This window comes from Dufourea novaeangliae, unplaced genomic scaffold (assembly GCF_001272555.1).
Source record: "Dufourea novaeangliae isolate 0120121106 unplaced genomic scaffold, ASM127255v1 scaffold228, whole genome shotgun sequence".
Lineage (NCBI taxonomy): Eukaryota > Metazoa > Arthropoda > Insecta > Hymenoptera > Halictidae > Dufourea > Dufourea novaeangliae.
The window spans coordinates 1,249,247-1,273,485 of record NW_015374150.1 but is presented as its reverse complement, the minus strand read 5'-3'; the positions used below and the strand labels follow the sequence as shown (position 1 = coordinate 1,273,485).

The 24,239-nt window shown below is 37.2% G+C and overlaps 5 protein-coding genes across 5 annotated transcripts in view; 3 read left to right on the top strand and 2 right to left on the bottom strand.

The window, feature by feature from the left end:
* The first annotated feature begins 4,674 nt into the window (after positions 1-4,674).
* LOC107191496 (60S ribosomal protein L35a) lies at positions 4,675-5,993 on the top strand. The gene is made up of 4 exons (XM_015580559.1): positions 4,675-4,700; positions 5,329-5,572; positions 5,677-5,835; positions 5,923-5,993. The coding sequence occupies exons 1-4, from the start codon at positions 4,675-4,677 to the stop codon at positions 5,944-5,946; spliced, it is 453 nt and encodes a 150-aa protein (XP_015436045.1). The 3' UTR covers positions 5,947-5,993.
* A 397-nt stretch (positions 5,994-6,390) lies between these two features.
* LOC107191744 (SPRY domain-containing protein 7) lies at positions 6,391-7,616 on the top strand. Its single transcript, XM_015580844.1, has 4 exons — positions 6,391-6,685; positions 6,921-7,198; positions 7,257-7,359; positions 7,432-7,616. The coding sequence occupies exons 1-4, from the start codon at positions 6,580-6,582 to the stop codon at positions 7,527-7,529; spliced, it is 585 nt and encodes a 194-aa protein (XP_015436330.1). The 5' UTR covers positions 6,391-6,579; the 3' UTR covers positions 7,530-7,616.
* A 3,538-nt stretch (positions 7,617-11,154) lies between these two features.
* Positions 11,155-14,805, bottom strand: LOC107191738 (heparan-sulfate 6-O-sulfotransferase 1-B). Its single transcript, XM_015580839.1, has 4 exons — positions 14,271-14,805; positions 12,892-13,295; positions 12,344-12,523; positions 11,155-11,472 (listed from the first exon to the last, which is right to left on the bottom strand). The coding sequence occupies exons 1-4, from the start codon at positions 14,707-14,709 to the stop codon at positions 11,155-11,157; spliced, it is 1,341 nt and encodes a 446-aa protein (XP_015436325.1). The 5' UTR covers positions 14,710-14,805.
* Positions 14,806-15,691: 886 nt separating this feature from the next.
* On the top strand, positions 15,692-16,786 carry LOC107191753. Its single transcript, XM_015580853.1, has 2 exons — positions 15,692-15,787; positions 16,219-16,786. Exon 2 carries the CDS (start codon positions 16,220-16,222, stop codon positions 16,784-16,786), a length of 567 nt encoding a protein of 188 aa, XP_015436339.1. The 5' UTR covers positions 15,692-15,787; position 16,219.
* A 1,029-nt stretch (positions 16,787-17,815) lies between these two features.
* Positions 17,816-24,239, bottom strand: part of LOC107191495 (serine-rich adhesin for platelets-like) — a 46,514-nt gene continuing 40,090 nt past the window's right edge. The window contains exons 7-12 of the mRNA XM_015580558.1: positions 20,085-24,235; positions 19,216-19,627; positions 18,678-19,097; positions 18,396-18,597; positions 18,105-18,299; positions 17,816-18,032 (exon numbers count right to left, since the gene is read on the bottom strand). Of these exons, the coding sequence (XP_015436044.1) occupies positions 17,847-18,032; positions 18,105-18,299; positions 18,396-18,597; positions 18,678-19,097; positions 19,216-19,627; positions 20,085-24,235 (5,566 nt within the window). The 3' untranslated portion in view covers positions 17,816-17,846. The remainder of the gene's footprint in view (positions 18,033-18,104; positions 18,300-18,395; positions 18,598-18,677; positions 19,098-19,215; positions 19,628-20,084; positions 24,236-24,239) is intronic.

Below are 24,239 nucleotides of genomic sequence, written 5' to 3'. Positions count from 1 at the left end.
TTCAGTGAAAAATTAAAAACAAACAGGTCTGTTTAATACCGATATATATACAGGGTGTATAGCAAATAAAAAAGACGTAACAAATAAAATCATACTTTTTATCATCTGCTGTTTGTTATTTAAAGAGATTAATGAATGAAACGTAAATGTAGGCAAATTATGTTTAACGTAAAAAGACGAATGCGCATTTACTTTTTTGTAAATTCCTTTCTACGAATTTGTAAATTTCCTTTTCAAATAACGTGTGAACGAAAAGATAATGTAACAGAGAATGAACGAGATGTGATCGTAATTCGGTATTGGTATAAAAATTCGTAGTTTAATAACGGTCAACAATGTTACTGATAATGAATAAGTTTCTTCGAAAAGCCCGAAGAAAAAGTTACGTACAGAAACTTGCAGAATTATCGCCGGAAATAAGCCATAGCTTGCGTTAAATTAAGAAAGTAATAATCAGCAATAAATTGATTAGAACTCACCCTTTCGGAAATTCACCTGCAGTTTGCAAACCTGTGTCACTAGGTCACTGAACCGATCCTGGTCATCGACGGCCGAAACGGTTTATGGCAGGGTATCGCCCAGTTCGCAGGTGATCGCATGTATACCTCACCAGCCGAAGTTAAGGGTTGTAACGTCAAGTGCGTCCTGGTTATTCCACCGAATACGTACTCACTTCACTGCACGACCACTAACACCGATCACCCGACACAATCACTTAATGTATTTTTAATCCAACGTGTTGTCGCTACGTTAGGAAAATTCGTGGCCCCGGATAGGGCCGATTGTTTTCAATTTTTCAGATGTTTTACGTAACCAAACACTTGCACAGCAACACCCGCATATCCGTTATTCTCTACGTACCACCATAACATTGCGTAAGACTCCCGTGAACTGAACATCTCTGTCGCCCGATTGCTAACCGACTGACAGAATTTTTCCTCTACCTCCCAAGTAGTTTCCCATCGTTACACTGTGAGTTCACTCCCACCACGACAAGATTTAGGTAAAAAAAACCAACGGTTCTAGGATAACACGTGCTTTGCAGAAGTGAAAGGAAAAAACCGTCGCGCAGTTTCACCAAGGCGCGTAGCCCGTTAATTTATTGCCAAGGTACCTACTCCTTCGAGATAGGAAACAGACATCACGTGCATCGGCTTAAGAATGTCCGAAATAAAGAGGACCACCAACGTGCCCGTTGCTTCGAGTTGGAAAGCACAATGTACATTGTTTTCCTCGAGGAGCAGGGAAAAAATTTGACCGACACGTGTAAGTTGACGCTGCTTGGCCCTGGACGACCACCCTTGTACAGTCCGGAGCGAAATTTTCGGTTATTTATGGCTCAAAACCTTTTCGGCCTTGTAGCAAAAGTTGTTCCAATTCACGCCCCGAGTGCCCCATTTCCGGGTCGGAGGACATTTTTGGGACACCCTGTATATATATCAGACTTTTAATTTTGAAATAACGATTTCTGAGCCTGGGCGTTAAAGGGTTAACCGTGGCTGAGTCAACTTCGCCATGAATTATAAGAACTGTTCCATAGAAAATATCGAAGGAAAAGATGGTCTCCTAAGAAGACAATCTTCTTACAAGAAAAGATGGCGGCTATATTGAAAATGGTAGATAGCGACACTATGTTAACAGAAATTAATTCGAATCATTTCACTTCCCTTGTCAAATCCTTGAAAAAATCCGTATTCACAAGACCACCCTGCGCCTAAACGTTCCAACTGAATATTCCGTTCGTTTATTTTACACAGTCTTCGAAGAGCAGAACGTTCCTCTGTTAACGAGAAAATGTGCGAACGTTTCCGATTAATCGACGTGGCCGCGGGATCAGTCCAACGAAAGACGTTACGGGTAAAAGAGAGGGGGGATGGAGTAGTGAAGATAGATATTGCGAAACGATGATAATCCAGAATCCAATCGGTGGTTTACACAGTAGCAGGGACCGTATCGGCCGATTCCGTAGGATTATACGGATCGTGGGGATTTGTGGCGACGGTGGTGGTAGTCGAGCGGTGGCGTAACATCCGCGTGTATTAGGCGTCTGGCCTTGAAGTATATGTACAGAACGGAATTTCCAATCTTACAAACCGGCTATCGACGATATTTGGAATTAGCACCGTCGAATATATACCTGCCTACTATCACCAACCCCCACCTCGTACGGACGATTCTATTGGAAATCGATATTCCGGAACGGCACTCTTCGAGTGCCAATGTGCACGTAACCGTATCTCCTCTTTTGTGTCTTTACCCCTATTTGGCTACCGTTCCCAAAGGCCGTTCACCGCTCGGTTTATTTTCAACCGACGCGCAACCGCCAGTCGTTTGATCGGTTTCTACCGTTATTTTTGGAACGGTACATTCGCGTTATGTTAATAATCAGACCGAAAAATTGACGATTTCATCGACCAACCCCCTCCCCCCAGGGGTACGTGTAACATCCCCTCGAGTACGTTCGACTTCGTGCCTTTTACGTTAGAGCTAATTCAAGCACCAGCACCGACATCGAGGACAGAATTGAGGAGTGACTGATTGTTTTGTGATCATCTCTGTAGATTTAACCCTTTCAATATGGCCATATTTGACTGGAAAACGTGTCACAAGGATAGAGCTGTACTGACCGACAGAAATGGGAAAATTCATTATCTGGATAAAAAGGTTCGAATAATGAATAAAAGATGAACAAAATATTTCGTCATTTTTACTTGATTGAACGTAGTAATTCCAATTTGGATCATAAAATAATTCGATTTATATTTTATTATTCGAATAAATGTATTAACTATGTATTAATTGTGCCAATCTCTGTTAACCGGGTATTTTGGAGCGATACAGAAGTTAGTAATGCTTCCGTACGTTTCGATACTGAACGGTACATAATCTTTAAATAAAGAAACAAATCCTCCACGATTCCTGATAATGGTTTAATATTCGAAGCGAGTCTAAACATAAACATTTCAACCTGTCCCGTCAATAAGACCGTTTATAACGTCGTCAAGTCATTCGAGCAATCTTTAGCGAAAAATGCTTCGAATAAAAAGGATATCATTCGGTTTATTACACAGTTGCTCTAGCGTCAGACGACGGAATTACTCGTGCAATATTCGTTTCGGGGAACCAGCACCGAAATAAAACACCGTCGGCTCGGTGGCGGCTGCCGGCCACCGCGAACGTACGTCAATATTTGCATTATTAAGGGTATAAAATTCCGCGGGCGTCGAGCACGAAGCGCAAATTTGCAAGAAGAATCCCGAAGAATAAATAAGGCAGACAAGAGGCGGTGATTAAACGGTCCTGGAATGAAATCTGCATTTGATTACCGTCACTGATTGATAGCCGGCCCCTGTGTATATATTCCGTCGTACACCTGCTAATCATATTGGAATATTTTATGTCATTAGCCGCAATTTTAGCGTATACTCTGCCGCGACCAGCTGTCGCTTGTTTACGCTGGCTAACTTAAATCCACGAATCATCCCCCGATTCATAAAAATGCAGAAGGCGACCGTCGAAAATCGCGATACACCGCGAGTAAAATTATTACATGTATCCTTGAGCTCCCTTTCATTACAGTTCACAATTAAGATAATCGTAATTACTATTATTTTTAATGATGCTGCCACAAGATTTCAGCTCATCTTTCATACGCATATAATGTCTGTCTCATGCATCGCTTTGGATTTTCATATTTACCAGAAGTATTCCGGCTCATTTTGTAAGTCATACACGTCTTTCCTAAGCGGACATGAATGACACGAGTGAAAGAAACGGAAGTCAACCGACTGGAAAGATGTCTTTCACCGGTGAAATATTAAACAGAGCGTTGCAATGTTTAATTGCATTCTAGAATAACTAACGTTTCGTATTTTCCCTTTCAGAGGGACGTTCATAATTAAACGTTGCTCTATGAAGACCGCTGAAAGCATTTTACTTTTAATGTATCGTCGACAGCGATTGCTTCTTTCCTTCTTCGACATTTCGCCGGCTTCGTATGGCGGTTTCCTTTAATAGCCGAGAAAATCTATGGGGCCGAGCAGAAAAGAATGTCGAAAGAAAACGTCCTCGAGAAATTGAAGAAAGTCCCTTAGAGGGTAGATTAAAAATACACAAAAAATGTAGTCGCTTACGTACGAAACAATTCTTCGTTAAGACGGTTTCATTATTTTATGAGCAATAAGAACCTTAATCTTCTTTCGAAGTTCCGTGAAGAATTATTCGACTAATTATTTCTAAAGATTCTGAGTTGTTCAGACTGTCGCCACAAAAGACCTATTTGTTGTAAATAATGATTGGAAGTAAAGCAGAATCTTCGAAGAGATAAGGACATCACGAAGTCGTTGGAAACTTTGCAACATATTACGGAAGAAATGGTTTGTAATCATTAAAAGAAATCATTAATAAAGCATTACACATTATTGTAAATTAAATATTTCTTTGTAATTATTTAAATAAAAAACAATACATCACTATCTTTATTTCATTTCTTATTCCATCGTGCGTTATTCAATAAATAACTTACGCCTCACAAATATCAGTATCCTCTCAGTAGAATACTTCTATTCTGTGATTTTTTCACAGATAAAGTGAGATTATCACTCACTTATGTATGATAATGCAGAATAGAAGTATTCTACTGAGCACTCTCATTTCCTCTCTGGTGCTAATAATATGTACTCAGAATTCATGCTTCATCGGTAAAGTCGGATATTGACACTAAACTGGTATGGGGGCTCTACAGCCCTCGAGCATGTGACAGAAAATTACATTGGACGTTAGGTCTACTCTGTATCTCGTCTGTGGTAATTTACAAAACATTTGACGTCTCTGCCGTAAGAGGGCTAAAGTTTCCTGTTTCTTTTAGTTCGCGATATACATCCGGTATGTCTTACGGTGTCAAAGTCTCATATTTATTACTTAAAATATATTAAATTAATTAAGCCGATAGAATAATAATAATCTTAGATTGTCGATTACTATTCCTTGATATCACGTAAATATTTTCTTTGCCATATTTCGTGTATTTTTTATTGATCCAAATGGATTACGGGAGCTGCGTTTCACACGGTGTTCACGGACGTATAACAACAAAAACGTGTATTCTATAATAAAATTCGAATACGGTAGTGATACAGTTTTTTCATAAGTCAGTGAAAAATACTGTGTCACAGACATCTCTCTTCAATGATACAATGAAACTTTGTTTTGTTTTCTAATGGATTTCGAACACCACTTTGACATAACCTGTAGTGCTCTGATAACATTTAAATCAGTTGAATAACATAGTGTCTCAAGTTCATCCTAATCTTTGTTGTGCCCTCGGAGCGATGAACCTAAGGCTAAGACGAAAACGACCAAGAAGCCAAAGGAGAAGCCAGTGGAACCTCCATCGTTAAAGAAAAGGCGCTTTAAAAGACACGGACGTTTATATGCTAAAGCCATTTTCACAGGCTACAAACGTGGCCTTCGTAATCAACATGAACACACAGCATTATTGAGAGTTGAAGGTGCAAAAACCATACGTGATTCAGACTTTTATGTAGGAAAACGATGTGTCTATGTATATAAGGTAATATTTTCACATCTTTTACCAATTAATTGCTTCATTTCAATTCTTTCTACAACATTTTTATAACACATCATATATTTCTCATCCATTGCATTCTATTATAGGCAAAGAATAAGACACCTATTCCTGGCAAGAAAGGTAGAAAAACGAAAGTTAGAGCTATTTGGGGTAAAGTAACCCGACCTCATGGTACCAGTGGTTCAGTACGTGCTAAGTTTAAGAGAAATCTACCAGCTAAAGCTATGGGTCACCGTATCAGAATTGTAAGTTACTTAACTAATAAAGTAGCAAATGAAATTTCCAAAAACAAACTTTATAATATTTGAACTTAATGTTTTTTCTCATTACAGATGATGTATCCCAGTCGGATATAAATTTTTCTTGTATAAAATAAACAAATAAATACCACTTTGGTACTAAACACAATCTTTTTACTTCTTTCCTTATTGATATATTATAACTGAAATTTTATATTAACTTAAACATTAAATTAAGTACAATATACTGCACGTGTGTTTTTTTAATGTTCCTACGTATCTACTAGTTTTGTTAATGCATAACCTCAAATTTGATCAGTAAAACATAACCTTAAACCAATTCCATTTCATTATACTAAATATTACATTATGGAGATGCTAATCTGAAAAATTTTGTTCTATTCTCAAATTCGATTGCAAAATAAACTATAATTGCATAAAATGGTCATACTTTTAGTATCTATACATACTACATATACATATTTGAATGGAAGCCATTTTCTATGATACATATATACATAGCTGCCTACACACATTGATATCTACATACGTTGAAATTTACGCCGCATCAAGCTGTTATCATATCTAGGAGTTGCATAGTGACTGCGTTTCCTTGCAATAAAAATAAGTATTGTGTAACGTTCGTACATAGTTTTGTTTCTCACAGGAGAAAAAAGAAATTTTTCTCCTGGAGGTGGTACAATGCCGCGTTTGCCTGTTTGAATAAACAGTAAAGGGAAGTGAGCACGAATGATGTTTTGCTGTTTGAGGAATTGTTTTGACGGCCTCGGCTTTGCTGAATCGCAAATGCCGAAGGAACGTCCGAATCCTATAGCTTTAGATACATCTTATATGGGTAATTTAAATGTTTATGATTAGGCTAGTACATAACTGTGTTTTAAAATGTTAACTGCATCCATATCATTAAATTTGCATAAAATTTCTACCTTTGTTATTGAGTATCCTGTGTTACGGATGATGTATTATTGTTCTGATAAATGTTCTTCTTGCTCGGTGTTAAAATGTCTTTAAAAACTACAATGCCTTGTTAATTCTAATATCGTGTGAATCAAAATGTTGAATTGGTACAGGACATGAAGTTGTGATAGTAAAAGATGGTCTAAGAGTATGTGGTTGTGGTGGTGCCTTAACAAATGCTCCTCTTGTTCAAAGTAAAAGTTATTTTGAAATTAAAATACAACAAAGTGGTATATGGGCAGTTGGATTAGCCACAAGATCCACGGATCTGAATATTGCAACTGGAGGAAATGACATGGAAAGTTGGGCTCTTAATTCTGATGGCATTATAAGACATAACCAGCAAGAAATACATAAGATTCAAACTCTAGTGCAGGAAGGAGATATCATAGTACGTACAAAGTTGATATAAATGTAAGTTTGTAGGCTAATGATTTTCTATTTATCAGGGTGTATCTTATGACCATGTAGAACTTAATTTCTATGTAAATGGAAAATCAATGGAGACCCCTGTAATGGGAATAAAAGGAACTGTGTACCCAATACTTTATGGTAATGTATTACAAATTAAAAAACTTATAGTTTAGTCATACTTTAATGTATAAAATTAATCTTTTTTTATAGTGGATGATGGAGCCATTTTAGATATAATTTTGGATAACTTTGTTCATCCTCTACCTGCAGGTTTTGAAAAGATAATGTTAGAGCAATCACTGCTCTAGCAAAATATGCTAACATGGCAAAATTGGTCTCATTGGGGAACAAATTTTCAAAATACTGCATGTCCATCCTACATTAATATAACAGTGAAGAACAAAATGAAAAACTATTCTAATCTAGCTGGAAAGTTAAGATATAATTCTATGAATAATAAATTCTTTTAATAATAATGTATAAATATATTTAATTAGCAATTGCAAAATAAACATTTTAATTTATATTCTATTACTGTTCTTAATACCTCCACAACAATGTTCACATTAATTATTGAGGTTGACATCAAGATATTAGAATTTATTTTGACCTGGTGTGCCTGAAAATGACTACAGTCTTTCCTTTGTATAATTATTTAATAATCAAATAACATAATTTTAAATATGTGTGTACAACTTACATATAATATTTTTATATATAATATATATATTTTTTATGTATTTATATATGTCTGTATAAGATTGTATATAATATTGTATACACAACAATTTATTGTTCCTTAAAGAATTAATGGTATAATATGTACACTGGCTTACATAAGGTACCAATGGCTTAGGCCTATATTCTGCTTCATTAGGCTACTGTCATGGCTTTTGTTTTCATTCCCATTTATATAACTTAATTTCGTGCTAAGGACTGTATATTATACACTTTAAAGTTAGTCATCATTCACACTAATTCAATGAGTATGTGCATGTTTTTTACAATGTTGATAATGCAGACACATTTGTAAACAATGATGTATACCTGTTTACAAATGGACACAACTATTCTCTGAGACATATAGTCCAATAAGCACACTACATGTGGAATAAAAAAAATGGCAGAGAAACATAGCAGTTATTATAACCTAAGAAGTTGATAAAATAGTTATTGTTATCTCTAATTGTATTGCATTTATAAATTTTAAAATACTGCACACCCTGTGTGATTTAGTTCCATTATCTCTGTATAATTATAAGAATGTTAATGCACGGGAAAGATAAATATGCGAAAATAGCATTGTGTTATTAAAAATTTGCATAAGTATGTTAATTTACATCAAAAATTATTCACGTTCGGTCCAAGTAGATATTCCTAATTATTGTAATTATTGTACCTATACATTCAATGGAAAAATGCGTAGTATCACATCTTCCCATTTAAATCGCAATTATAACAATCGCTTTGTTTAAGAACATATAAAAAGTTTTCTTTTTTACAATTGCTTGTGACCAGCTCTCTGCACTCTTGTTAACACTTATTAAATCTTTGGTCCTTAACATTATTTTTAAATTACATGCTTAATATTATGCATACACTAACAAATAGATTCTTCACACGTTGTTGATTTGTACGCGATAGTAGTTTCAAGTTAATTTTTGCTTACATCTCTACGCATCTACAAAAATGTACCATTCATTAAAATTAAGTGAAAACTCAATTTTCACGAAATGTCGGCAAATATTAACTAACAACACTTACCGTTCAAAAACCAACAACAAAATATTTAACATAGGCCATGAAAAGCTGCAGCATATGAACCATTCATTGAAAAACATTATATATTTTCATACTAACAAAAATCATTTGTAATGGTAAATGTAAAAAACAGATCGATTTATTTTACATGATTCATGGCACTCATTTACGATAAAAATTATAATGTAAAGGTGGCGATCATGTAAAAGACCAGTACTATATTAAAGAGAGTATTTGCAATTTTGTTTTATAACAATTTAATGCTAACTAGCTAGACATATAGTATATATAGGATATATTACATTTATCTCGTGACTGGATGATATGAATTATTTATAATGGTAACCCACAGAATCTTATTGCACATGCAATTCTAATGCATTAAACAACTACATAATCTTCCTAATACAACTTTCAAAAAGGAAGATTATATGAACTGCAAATCTGATATCTTAAACTCCTGCATAAAAAAAAATTCTTAAATGTTTGGTAATTCTAATAAAACATAAACACCTATTCAAGTGAGACGACCTTTCCGAGCAGTTACATTGTTAAATAATCAGTACAGTAGACTTCCGATTATCCGGCCTTGCTTTGACAGGCCACATTTTTGTTGACATAAAAACAATTAACTAGAAGACAAATTACTGACATATTCCGTTGATTATGTATTCACTTCCGACTAAATTTAGTTTTTACCATATTTGTCTTTGTTTCAATAATCTTTCTCTTACTAATTTTATTTTCTATTAATACTAAATTTTTGAATACTGGATAGTTGTTTGATTACTGATACATATTGTCGGATGAACCGGCCAATTGTTTACCCGGCCAGAGGTCCGATCCCACAGAATGGGGTGGACTCCGGTTAAACGGGAGTCTACTATATCTAATATTAGACACGTTTATTCAATGTATGACCATTCATTCCAACATTCACATGAACACTTTATCACTTAAACTATACAGATCGCTTTTATTAAATCTAATACCACTTTGTTTAAATAACACTGCAAATAATTCTATTAAAAAATATATATACTTTTTGATATATTTACAAAATTAATTTGTAATATTTATCCTTCCATTGAAAATCGCTTAGAGATTTTTATACATGCTGCATATTGTGTCAATTTTATTATCTCCGTGATGTGCTAGTTACATAGGAATATAGAACTGTGATCGTTCAGGGGTTCTCAACTTCGCCGATGTCCGTAAAATCGGCAAATTATTAGAGATCGTTAAAAGGTCAGTGGACAATTCATTCATTTCTAATTATTATTTTTTGTCATCACAGAAAAAAACTGACAAATTTAAGACAGGTTTAGGAAGATATTGACACGTAAAACTGATTATGAACTCATGATCAAATTTATATACTTTAAAACGTATTACTTTTAATTTGTTTAGTTTGAAATAAAACTTTTACTTCTAATTTGTAACGAATATAGTAAAAATAAAAACACTAATTTAATTTGTTATATTTATAAAGACAAGAAATAAAAATTTCTCTTTAAAATAATATTATTTTTTTAAATACATATTAGTAATTTCAATTGTTAAGACGTAGAAATATATCACGTTTGAAACAATACTAAAGCAAATGTAATGAAAATAGTGAGTACCATTCAATGTATACCAACAGTTCTCATTTCTGTAGAATATATTTTTTTAAGTATATCAAGTTTCCCCAATACGAGAAAAAATGCTACAATCATAATAGTGATTCGCTATACTGATTTTTTTAAAACATAAAAGACATCTGCTTCCAAAATACTGTTCTATACTGAATTAGAAATATCAACAAATCGTAAGCTTAAATGTAATACAGTAAGCAAACTTGCATTGAATGGAAGAACTTTGCATAGGACATTTCTAAAGATTATAAAAATCATAAAAAATTGTGTCATTTACTTCATATATATAGACTTTTCATATATAGCTATTCAAAGAGGATTACACCGAGATCCTCTGAGCTCTCTTTGGTCTTATCCAAATTAATTTCTACAACACTTTTGGTAAGTTACATGCAGACAGCTGCATAGAATAATTGAATGTAAAACATTTTCTTTCAAGGGTGATTCCCTGAGATGCTCAGATTCAGAGCAACCTTATTCGCTTAGCTATGAATACAAAGCATCGATAATATCTATTTTATGACATACTTACATATCATTCAATATCTGTCGTATCTTCAATGACAGAATCCCAATTGAATTCTGTTGCACTCTGTCTCGAAGGTAGCTCACCAAGGTGTTGAAATCGTTGTACAAAATACGGATCGCGGTCTCTAAGCCGTTTGAATCGTTCGAACGCGAGATTTTTCGCGAAATCGTAAAGTTCTAGATCCAGTCTGTTAAGCCTACGCACAGCATCTAATTGTTCTGCAGTAAGGGTAGCCATAGTAGCAGCGCTCAGCGTTGCATTATGTTGCTCGAATGCAACAGCGAATCTCATTCCGAATGTTTCTTCAAAAGAATACTGTCCCACCTAGGTAATATTAAATATTGGACGATATATAATGATAGTAATACTGTCACAAAGCGATGGAGTGTATTGTATATTCACTGAGTGCAAACACTTTACTAATAACAACAATTTTGAATTTAACATTTTTCTTCCTATTGCATAACCAGAAAAAAAGTATGATAAGAAATTGTTAGAATCACGTAGAATCATGCCTATTGAGAAACAATTTCTTGTTGATGCAGTAATAATGATGGATGGCAAACGTGTTGATCTTGAAGTAACAAAAAAAAAACAGATCAAAGCTGGCAAAACAACATATTCCATAAACATAACACAAAACGCGTAAGGCAAAATTAATTTCTGCGAAACTTCATGCTACAATTAGATTGTACACTGTGATTTATAAGATATGATTGTTAATTACACACTTCGTATTTAAAAAAAACAAAGTGTTTTAGTTTTGGTAATTTAGTATTAACACATTTGGGACATGTTAAAGCAGAGCAGAACAAAAACTCAAGTTACCCATAAAAGTAAACGGTTAAAAGCGTGGGATGTTTACGGGATATTCATCGTCTGCGTATGGTGGGTAAGACAAATATTTACATCAAGAGCTACTTTCCAACAGATGATATTCTAGCTAGTGTATCGTAAAACCTACGTTCGTACAACCGGGTCAGGTATATTTAAAAATAATGTTAAACGTATAGAAAATATAAAAACCATGTTAATGAAACAAAAAAAAATTTATTTATGTGGGCACTAGAGACTTCAGTTAGTGAATGCGAAAGCTTTTAAAAGAGACAAGTAATTACATTAATGAGACATAATAGTACATATGTCATGCAAACATGCTATTTCGAAACATTAACAAAAAAAATTTAGTTCTTACTTTTTGGTATTCAGTCAGCATGAAGAAAGGCATGAATTGCAAATTGTGTTTAGCGCTAGCCAACATGAGCCGATCTCTCTCCAAGCTGCTGAGTGTAGAATTGTAACAACCAACAATTGATAGATCAGCCAACATTCTGGTTTGGCGGTTGTTTGCCAAATTATATGGACACGCCATAAACTATGTAAATAATAACATAGTTTATCAAAATGATTTCTATTGATATTATCATAGAGAACATTTTTCCATTTTCGGATATATACACAAATTTATAATTCAGATAATTTTTTGTAAGTGTCAAATCTCAGTATCAACAAAGCAACTGCTGTTCTGACTGGGAGAATTGCATCTATATGAAATAGGAGAAAAGGGAGGACTTGAGATAAGGGAAAATGCTTATCTTAATGTGTTTCTAAATCTGAATGCCTTTCAGATAACATACTTAATGCTGTACTCACAAAAGACTCTGTTCGATTTTATGAGAATACTAAGATACAAAAGTATATTCAAATTACTAAACAGCATTAAAAATTATATAACAGTGTTACCTGTTCTAGAGAGACTCCCTGCCAGCTGGGTCCAGGATAACACTGTGGTATATTTGCTTGAGTTCCTCCACACCAGTGACGTGCACCTCTCCATGTTGCACCCCTTTGCACATGTCTGAATTCAGACAAATATCGTGCAACGGGATCTCTTATAATAGTTATATAAAAGTATCTACGTTTTATCCCTTCCCCTTCAATTTTATTTAACTCAGTATCAACACAATTGGTCAATTCAGTCCAATCAGCGTGCAGACCACACTTCCAGCCAGTGGAATACCGTGAAAACAGCCAATTTTCATTACGATTTGGACGGAAACAAAAACAACGCTTGCGTCTTCTCTGACAAGAACATGGTCTCTGTAAATCCAGATCTCTGACTAAATGTTTTCCGAATAGTGTTCCTCCTGAAACATAAAAACATGTGTGCTATGTGTGAAAGGTCTACATGTTTATAAGTATCTAAACATGATTATAAATATTTCATCCACAGGTATTGGTAATCTGATAGTCAATAAAAAAAAAATCACTTGGATGACCAGTAATACATTAAACAAGTTTTTACAACTTGTATCTACTACTGATATGCATCTTGATGAAGAAAAGATTATAAGAAGCTTGTACAGAGAAAATAAGAAGGAAACAGGCATATGCATGCACAGCATATTAAACAAGACAACATCCCTGAATTGTTCTTTCTCCTTTTATTAAGCTACAGGATTGGTTGGCATTCACCCAAAGAAATCTAAGTACAAAGTCAAAGAAAAATATATATTTATGCAGACAGTTTATGATCTGCAGACTTTCTAATTTGTATATAATAAGGTTATTCTTAACCTCCACCTTATTCAATAACTTATTCAATTGATTTCTCACTTGAATATAATAAACTAAAATTGTTATGAATAGTGCTACCAGAAATTATTCAAATTACATTGTTACTTGTCTTCCAAAACATTGAACCTATAAGTTTCAAGTGACAAAGTGATGCAAGACATTGTTCATACAACAGAAATATAAAAACAAAAACAGAAACGAAAACCTGTTGGAATAAATATACAACAGAAATAGGCGTAATATTCTTTGAATAACAAACAACACATAGAAACATTGTATAAGGGCCTCAACTTATTGTGTACTTAATTACATAGTTAACAACATATGTAAATTGTTTAATCAAAATTTTCATAAGTTGTACATACAAATTCAGTCCAAGAGAAAAAGTATAAATTTGCACAACCATCGGCAATCTACCCACTCACGTTTAATTGACAAACAATACCTGACAGGTAGTCTGTATGTTTTATTTGTTATTCAGAACATTTTGTTTAGGTAATAAATTTACTCGTCTTTGTTATACGAGGGATAACGTTATCACTTACCAGTCTTCTGAATATGTAGGAAAACGATGACATCGTGCGCATTGATATCAAACTGGAAGGTATCATTGGTAAACACATCGTCGTAACCAAGGCTCCCCTGGATGCTTTGCAATCTAAAAGCAGGATGCACCGAGAGCAGGCCATTTTTGTCGAATTCAACGGAGACGGAAGACAAGCCGGAGCCGGGGCCAACGGACAGGCTCTCCGACAGTCTCACAGACTCCTTGATTTCGCGATTCGTCAGGGCACACACATGATCCGGGCAAAAGTAACCGAGATAAATGATGCTCGTCAGCGCTAGGAACAGACATATCCCGACAACGCTTCGCAACTGAGTCCTCCGTGCTCGTGACTCCATCGTCGCGGTCCTCTCGCATAAATCGTCCTTTACAAGGACCGAGAGTTCGCTAACACCTTCTTCGCTTAACCGTCTGCCCATTATCGTGCCCCATGTTTCCTTTTCACCAGCGGACACACCGTGCACCGTTCGCCGACACGGCCTGACCAAAACTACGCTCCCAGTGGACGTCGGCCATGACAGATACTTCGTGTCCCCACCCCCACCATCGACGCGGCTCTCTTTACGGACATTGTCTGATATTCGTCTGTAACAGTTCTCAGGCAAGAGTGGGAGGAACGAGGGAGTTTATTTAAAAATGTGCAGTTCCCGAGTGTGTACAATGTAAATACCTCTATGTGCATGTGTAAGCTCTTATGCTGCATCTATTTCAAGCGCGGGTTCTTTTTTCATTTCACCGGGCAGAATTCGAGGAAAGTTTCGGTACATGAACCAGAGATTCTTGAGCAAAAACGGGGTTAATTTGCAGAAGGCGAATAATACGGACGCGATGTGGTGAGCGAATGCAGAGTTATTTTAATCTATAATCTATATTCTATAATAACAATTTCAACGTTCATATTTCTGACGCTGAAACGATACATTAAATTTTTTGAATATGTATGCGCGTTTATATACAAACAACAAATAGTTATGGCTGCTCGATATTCTACAGATACGAACATTAAGTTATCAATTTGTTAAACTGTGATGACAATGAAGAATATTTTTTTTTTAAATATTACGTTTTCGACGATGTATATTATGGAAAAAACATTTAATAATTCGTATCTGACAGCGAGCGGTTGAGAACGTGATTCATGAAGATTATATGTACACAGTGTTGTAACTGTAGACATGTTAAACAAGGATTTGTATTATCTTTAAGCAAAGCAATACTTTTCTTGGAACTTTGATTATTCCAAGATCGAGCGCGCAAAATACTGTGACATTATTGTCATTTTTCAATTTACCGCGAGCTTCCATTGGATTGAAGTTAGCAATGCTTTGATCGAATGCATCGAAGTTTGCATAACATCAGATAGGTGGTGCATTATAACCTCATTCTTTCTGTCAAAATTTGTATATTGTGCTGCAAAACGTTACATAAATACCGTTATTTATATTCTTCTGTTGTATAAAGTGAAGTTACAATTTAGCAGCTACTAAATTTGGTCAAGTAAGTAGTGCTAATTATCATTACGGTGTTATTATAGAAAACTTGCTATTTGTAACAGGTGTCTAAATCTTAATTTCTTATAAGCTTTAATATACTATTAAATCATCTATTCTAATACTTACAAGTGTAATGGTATCTAATTTATATATTCAAATATTATCTTAAAAAGGATATATGTATGTATTATTAACTTTAGAATAACAATGAGTAAACTAAAATAAGTTTAAAATATACAAAATTAAATATTACACTTTCTCTCTATTAACAGTTTTATTTTGCATTTCTAAATTGAAGAACATATCTCAAAAATATGTCTCACTAACACTATAAAGAGTTGAAGTTGTTAAATGTGCATTTCCATAATTAATTTATAATTCATTTATGGAAACATATGCACAAGTGTGTTACCACAGTTTTTTTTAAACATTTAGAATGGCAACTATTGAATTGCTAGAGGATAGAATAGCAGAATTGGAAAAACGTATATGTGGACTAAAAAATACAAATGGGAGTAATAATATTCCACCGGAGAATCCTGTGATTGATAGCCTCTTACATGTGAATACATTGATCTCATCTGCTATGTCAGGGCGTGAAAAGACAAGTGCAGCAATAAAGCGTTTACCGGAATTGAATAGTTATTTAGATCCAGCAGTAGAAACCATAGAGTTACCTATAGAGGCTAAAGTTCAGTTACTGCTTACAATGGAACCAGAGATCAGACAGAATTGTGACATGTTACATCAGATGCAGGAACTGTTGCCTGTAATAGAAACTAATAGATTAAGAGATGTACCAGAATTATCCAGCAAACTGAATGATTTAAATCTATCGTACTTGAAAATATATGAAGAGAGTCAAGACCTGAATAGCCACATAAATGAAGTTTTCTCCAAATACAATGAAGTAATAAATAGCATTTCGAAGTCATTAATTGCTATAGACACAGCAGTAACAGCTGCCGAAACTGCAGCTAAGCCTAAAAAGCAAGTAGATTAAGAACATGTGTAAATAGAAAAAGAAGAATTAACTTATGATTTTACTAATAAAATTACTTAAAGTATTATACCCAAAATGAAAAGATGTTGCATTCATTTAAAGTACATTTATTCTTTATCCTTAGTATATAAAAATACTTATGCATTCATCAGTGACTATGCATACATAAACATATTTTATTATTGTATCTCTCCGTAACAATGTATTTTATTAAAATACTTATATATTATATACATTTATCCTATCTATTTCTTATCCTAATCCATTGTTCGTTTCAGAAATCCTTTCACAGGATCTCTGAGACAAACTATTGAATGAATAATTGGATGTATTTTATGCGTTGGTCTCTTAAATTGAATAAATACTTTTTTTACCTTATTAACTTCTCTATAGTAACTGAATTCAATCAATAACACTAATATCATTGCTAACTACCATTCTGCCAATGAAGCAAACTGCAATACTTGAGAGAGAATACATTAAAAGCAGCTACTATCAGAAGTCAACAGTCCAATCAAGTATTCAACAGATATTCAGTGTCTTCTCCATGATCATACTTAAGAGACCGAATTCGCTAAACCTGTAAAAAAATCTCTTACAATGTTAATCATATTAAACAGTCACTTTATACAGTATTTACAAATTTCTTAATTGTAAATAAGTATCGTGTCGCCAATTGTGTGTACCTCTGTCACTCTTACTACAAAAATATTGCAATATCTACCCATTAATTAGTAACACAAAAAAAGAAAAGAATCATTTACATTTCCTTTTTTTTTTCATACAGAAATCGAATTATGGCCATTCAGTGCTATCCGTCGATTGCATTCTTTGCATTTATAAATAGGAACATACTGTTTGAAATGTAGACGGATTTAACGTTATAAAAAAAAATACAACAAATTAAGTACATCTTTTGTCTGTTTTTTAGTGGAACTTGGAAATTCAAACCTTTCAGTTCCCTTCTTTGAATTTGTCTCGTAACATCAATTTGTGTTTCAAAGTCGATTCATCTAATACTTCCGAGAAACAAAAAAAAAAAACAAGAACACGTTTTCTTTTAACTTTGCGTTTGTAAAGCGGGTACAGACTGCCGCAGCCAAGAGAGCGCGGGTTCCACGCTCGAGTAAATTGCTGGATGACCTCTTGAGCATCTGCTGTGGTGACTAAGTAGACCTTGAATTTCCCATCTGGCTGAAGTGCCACCAGACTCACTGACACACATTAAGGGTGCTCCCTCGTCGTTCTGAAAGAAACCAGGATGAGAATGCCATTCGCTAACCGAGTACAAGGAAGCTGAACGGCGAAGACAGCTTACGTAGCAAGGTCCTTTGTCCGTGTCGGTGAATCCAGCGCAAATATTATCTTTCGTAATAAATCCTGCGTAATGACTCGTCGCGTTACACTCCTCGGAATCGCGAGTTGGCAGCGGCAGGAATTTCAGATACTTCTGCAAATCCATCTCGCCGTTTACGGGGAATCCCCATCCCACCATCACACATAACTGTCTTGGCTGAAATTCATGAAGAATAGGTATTAAATTGTATCCCTTTGTGGCTGAGACTGTCCACGTTATCCTTAAAGTGTTACGAACTAAATGGTGACCCACCTGAATCGGATGTTTTGGAAGACAAACGGCGCTGACATTCCTCGAGAATGTCAATGGTCTCTCGAGTTCCACTAAGGCGATATCGTTGTTGTACAAGAATTGATTGTACTTCACTTGAGGATACGGAATGATGTTCTTGACCGGATGAGCTTTCAGTTGGTTCTCACCGATGAAAAGTTGCCAGCCGTTACTCTGTTTGTGTCTAGAATCAGGAGAAGATTTATTTAAAAAAAGAGGATACTCACAGCTAATAGAAATATTTGCTGTTAAATTATGTCTTACTTGTGAATACAGGAGTAACTCGCGAGCACGTGCATCGGTCCCAGCACGCTTGCCGTACAAGCAGCACCGTGCTTCGGTTCCTTTAACAAAACCACACTGGACCATTGTCCTTCGCTGGCTTGAGTTCCGCCGACTAATCTGGCAGTCGGCCCTTCACCGTAATGGGAGCCGCAAGAAAATTCTTGGCAGGAGAGCTGGACAACTTTCTCGGAGACGCAGGACTCGACTGGCTCTAAATTCGTGACTAGCGGCATATTGGGATTGGAGCTCGACCTCAGTTTCAGGATCTTCTGGTTCCTGTCCCAATCAAGTAATTCCATCGCCTCGGAACCCGAAAATCCTAAAGCTTGGCAGTAAGAGTTGCTGAACTCCTCGCTCCATCCGTCGGAGCAAACTAGACGATAGCTGCCGTCGAATTGTCTGTGATTCAAGGATAATCAAAATTAGTTGGAGACAGAACGAAATTCAAACAGCAATATTATTAATGTGATTCCAATAATTAATTTGAACATAACTCGAGGTACACTCGGGTCCTCACCTTATTTTCAACAGAGACGTTCTTTCGTTCAGCTCTTGTCCTCCATTGTTCTCGATCTCACTGTCCTTCTGTAGATCTGTGAGATTCTTCTCCATAGTCACATTGGCCCACAAACATCCCCACTCGTCGGAATGATCGGGACAATGCTCGATCCCGTCGCAGACTTGATTCACCGGCACGCATCCGCCCGTTTGGCACTTGAACTGATCAATTCCACAGTCGCAAAGCTTCTCGTCTTCTCCGTCAGCGCATTCGTTGACACCGTTGCAACGCCACGTTAACGGTATGCACCATTTCTCCGTTGGGCAAAGATACTCGTCGTTGCCGCAACTTTCGTCGCAGGTGTACTCGTCCAGATGGTCCTCGCAGTCGGGTCGACCATCGCATCGCCAGATACCTGGGATGCACCGTCCTGAAACAACCAATAAATCTTATATAAAAAAAGAAAATCTGTGACCCCGGGCTATAGCCACACACATACAAATTACGAAAATATTTTTTTTTTATTTCACAAATCCACAAGAGTCTATACTATGACCGCCATGGAAAGAAAATTTCCTTAAAACGCTCTGACAGACGAACAGTAACTTTTAAACTCATTCAAATTGATAAGTTCAATAGTTTTTCTCTAAAAAATTCCCAAAAATTGCCTTATCATATAGCCGTCACACTAGCATAGCCCCTTAACTTATTATTTCTAAATCGAACATTCTTCACAGTCGTTAGAGTCCCCAATTAGTATTCAACGGTGGACCCATTAACCGACCTACTGTTCCCTACCCCCTTTTTCCTTTCACTTCTTTAACACCCGATTTGCATTTAATGGCACGTCGTTAATAATGAATTCTGTTTGCGCCTGAGAAACTTACCGCTGGGACACTGGAATTCATCGGACTGGCATTCCCATTTCTCGCAGTTTTTCTCGTCGCTGCCGTCGTCGCAGTCGAGGATCTTGTTGCACACGAGATCACGCTTCAGGCATTGACCGCTCGCGCACTGGAAGTTTCCAGGGCAGCCTTGCTCCACGCAATTGAACTCGTCGGAGCCGTCCGAGCAATCGTTCTCGGAGTCGCATTTCGCTGATAATTTCACGCAATAAGCGCCGTCCCTGGCGGTGCCGTTCGCGCACTGGAACTGGCCCGCGGTGCATTTCGAGAAGACGATGTTCGGTGGTAGGTTCAAAAACGAAACGTCGATGTGACTGGTGGTCTCGGCCGGTGTATCCGGTAATTTGAATCGCGTGGTCGGCGGGAGTACCATCATCGTGTCCGCGCTTTGTTCTTTCGCAAGCGGTTTAGCGTCTGCTTCCTGCGTAAGTGAGGTAATAGATGATTGGTTGGAAACCATTGCAGCCGTCAAGTAGTCGGTTTGATTCGCTTTTGTGTCGTCCAACTGGGCAATTTTTGCCGGGTCAATTGCGGCCTGTCCTTCGACCGATGATTCACCGGTTACCGATGGAGCTTCTGTCGTATAGTTCGATAGGCTCGGCCGTCGAAAGTAAATGTAGGGCTCGGTGACTGGCTCTGATTCCGCGATCTCCTCCGAAACGGGAATGAAACTCGGGTATTTCTTCGTGTTACTAGATCCCGTTGCATTGGTTCTATTTCCAGGATGCTCTCCAGAATCTTTTGTTTCCGTTTGATTGGATCCGCTGGTGGTTTCCGTGATCTTCAGTTTAGGTATCGCGACATCTTCCTGCGAGACGTCTGCGTTCGTTTCAGCTGGAATCTTTTCGGTAACTACTGGAGGCATCTCGGTTAGAACTAGAATCGTGGGATCCGGAACTTCGGTCAACACGTTTTCTTCATCGTTCATTTCCAGATCAAGTTCCTTTTCTTTTTTGTATTTATACTTATCAACCACCTTCTTGTCTACAGACTTCTTCTTCACTTCTGCAGTCTTCTCCAACGGAATCACCCTCAGATCTTCCTCAGACAACTCTCCCACATCCAGGTCGGGTAATATAGTTTTCGGTGTCGTGGTGACGAACAATGTTCTGTAATCGAAACCCATTGGTATGTCATCCTCGAGGATTTCTGTGACCGGTCTCACGTCCTCCGTGGTACTAGAACTGTCCGCCATTTTGAAGGCATTACTTTCAGTCGTGTGTTCCTCTTTGATCATTGGATTTTCTGTCGCAGTTCTGTTCATCATCGATTCATTGATCTTCATACCGACTTCAGTGCTCGTTACCATTGGAACAGTTACATTTTCCTCATTCGTATCATTTTTATTAACAATCGGGACATTTATCTGTGGCCAGGTGCCATTAATCTTTCTGCTATCTAAGTGTTCCACGGCGCTGGTGATCAGATCATCGGTTTTATTATCGTGTTCTATTGAACTGTTTATCGTATCCTCTGTTTTGTACGTATTACCTATTTCCCTGTTGATCGCTTTCGATTGTTCGTCATCATTGGTGTTCTCCGAATCGTTGACCTTCTTCTCAGCATCCGGTTTCATAGTGGACGTAGTCAGTACTGGATCACTTTCAGTGGTCTGCAATTCCTCCGGTAGAATTGGTACCTGAGCAGTTGTTTTCGTTTCCATCGAGCTCGTATGAGTGGTTGGCATCTGGATCGTCGTAGCGTCTTCCTTTTCGGAACTCATATGTCCGACGTTCATTTCTGTGTCGTTGTCCTTCCGCATTGTCTCCTCGGTTACGGTCGTGCTGTCGATCTTCTCGGTCGTAGACATCTCCTGTTGTATCTCCAACGGCAGCACAGGTATCTGTGTTGTTAATTTCGCATCTTCTACGTGTTTGTCCGGGATACTTCCCATGGTAGTCACCGTAACTTCGGTATTATTCGTAGGCACATTCGCGTCGTCGTTCGGATTAGGAGCATCGATTTGTTTCAACGATTTCCCCTCGTTGTTTGGAATTGAATCTACATTATTCGTGAGTAATCTTCCGGACTCTTTGATCTTGGTGATTTCCGTATCATCGTGACGATATCCCTTAGACAGAGCGTCGTCATTGATGTCATTGTCCTGATCCTCCACAGAATTCTCTTCTGGCTTCTCAGAAGTAGTCGTTACGTTGTTCACTGATGATTCTTCCACCTGTTTTTGTTTCTCATCCTTTACTTTCATCGTAGTCATTGCAGGTTCCGTGGAAGCTTCAGACTTCTCCTTGTCTGTGTCGTATTTGATTGTCGTTTCTGTTTCCTTGAATTGTTCCTCTAGGGGTACCACCTTCAGAGATTCTTCATCTTCTTCGGGAAGATCTGCGGTGTCCTTAGCAACTTCATCGTTGACTGCTTTGTTAGTAGCATCGTAAGTATTTAATCTGTTCTGAGCGTCGAACTCGGTATTATTAGCTTTAGGGATGTCTTCCTTTACTGCATCTTCGGGACCTTTAGTTTCGGTATGATTCACTTTATTAGTATCATCTTCTTCGCTGATCGATTTGGTGCCCTGTATTTCTGAATGTACGTCGTTTATCGAATTCTTGAAGTCAGTTTCATTTACGTTGCGTTCAGTCGTGCTCTGTTCCATCATAGGCTTGTCTGTAACTACGTCTTCGACGTGTCCGTCGAAAGGATTGGGCACGTCTTGCTCATCCTTGTCCAATCTGGGAGCTTTCTTCACTTCTTTCTCCTTCTGAACGTCTGGCAAGAATGGTGACATGTCGTCAACGTGTTTATCATAGGTTATATCAGACTTCTCGGTGACATGATCGACTGCATTTTCAGGGAACACGGCAGGATGTAGCGGATGATTGGTGGAATGATCCAAATTGTCTTCACCTATGGACACAACATTCTCATCCGGATGACTTTTAGAGTGATTTAGAGCTGCCTGAATTGTCTCAGTTGTCGATTGAATCTTGTTCTCCTCCGTGGTGGCTTCGATCGATGAACCATTTGTAGTTTTGATGCTCTGTTCGGGGATCAATTGAGGAATAATCCCGTGAGGATCTTGTACCTCCGTCGGTTCCTCTTGTGGTATGATCATAATATGTTCCCCTGTATCGTTCTTCAGTGGTTCTAGGAGTGGTTCAACGTTTTGACCGAAATTCTTTGGTAATTTGGGAAACACAGTTGTCGGCATGTGTTCGATTACGTTGGTTTCATTCGTGTCGTGTGGACTTGCTTCGGATTGCATGGAGGAAGATTCGATGGATTCAAGCATCGTCGAAGTGTTCTGTACTGTAGGCTGTTCTGAAATCTTGGTAGTACTGCTGTCTACCATAGAACTTAACTCGGTTGTATTTTCAGCGGTGGTGTCTACAGGAAGAGATGTTGTCTCAGACTCCATACTCAAATTCGTAGTAGACTCTACCTCAGAAATGGTGGAGCTAGTAGTGGACGACGATTTAGGATCCATTGAAATATCTGTATTCGCAGATTCTTCATTATCTGTTTTCATCATAGTATTCTCAGTCACTTCTTCGTGAGGTGTATTACTCTCAGTAGTGTCTTCAAGTTTTGGTGTTTGACGATCATCATCCATGGGACTTGCTGTCATCATTTTGTCTTCGTTATCCATTTCTTTCATTGTTGAATCAGGGAATGAACGGCTTGATGTCTTGTCCTCCTCGCCATCGGACATCAAAGGTATCACTGGCAAGGGTGTATCATCGTTTAGCATGTGTATAGTAGTCTTTTCGTTGCTTGTGGTTTCTTCGACTGTAGGAAGTGTAGTAGATTCCAGTTCCATATTAGTAGAATCACCGGACTTGCTTGCACTTTCATCTTCTGGCATTACGGTTGTAGCTGCCATGGGAGATTTGGTAGCAGGTAATTCAGTGATCGAACCAGCGTTGCTGATCATAGACTCGGTGGACGATTGTGTTTTATTGGACGACACTTGTTCGCTAGAAGATTTTGGTTCCATAGTATAATCTTCAACATTGTGACTGTCGTCTACATCTTCCTGAGATTTCATATCTGTTGAAGACTCTGGTTCTATGGATGGTACGGTAGTCAATCTAGACTCAGTAAAAGATTCGTCGCTTGAAGGTTTTGGTTCAGTGACTGGCTCGGATTCAAGAGAAGGTTCTGGTTCGGCTGATGGCATTG

Bases quoted from the DNA above. Each gene is read 5' to 3' on its own strand.
- LOC107191496 (XM_015580559.1), top strand. From the start codon at position 4,675: ATGTACTCAGAATTCATGCTTCATCG. The intron at 4,701-5,328 runs GTAAAGTCGGAT...GTGCCCTCGGAG, and splicing joins TCAGAATTCATGCTTCATCG to CGATGAACCTAAGGCTAAGA. The intron at 5,573-5,676 runs GTAATATTTTCA...ATTCTATTATAG, and splicing joins GATGTGTCTATGTATATAAG to GCAAAGAATAAGACACCTAT.
- LOC107191744 (XM_015580844.1), top strand. From the start codon at position 6,580: ATGATGTTTTGCTGTTTGAGGAATTGTTTTGACGGCCTCGGCTTTGCT. The intron at 6,686-6,920 runs GTAATTTAAATG...GAATTGGTACAG, and splicing joins TTTAGATACATCTTATATGG to GACATGAAGTTGTGATAGTA. The intron at 7,199-7,256 runs GTACGTACAAAG...TCTATTTATCAG, and splicing joins TGCAGGAAGGAGATATCATA to GGTGTATCTTATGACCATGT.
- LOC107191738 (XM_015580839.1), bottom strand. From the start codon at position 14,709: ATGGGCAGACGGTTAAGCGAAGAAGGTGTTAGCGAACTCTCGGTCCTT. The intron at 13,296-14,270 runs GTAAGTGATAAC...TTTATGTTTCAG, and splicing joins CCTACATATTCAGAAGACTG to GAGGAACACTATTCGGAAAA. The intron at 11,473-12,343 runs GTAAGAACTAAA...AATATTACCTAG, and splicing joins TGCTGACTGAATACCAAAAA to GTGGGACAGTATTCTTTTGA.
- LOC107191753 (XM_015580853.1), top strand. From the start codon at position 16,220: ATGGCAACTATTGAATTGCTAGAGGATAGAATAGCAGAATTGGAAAAA.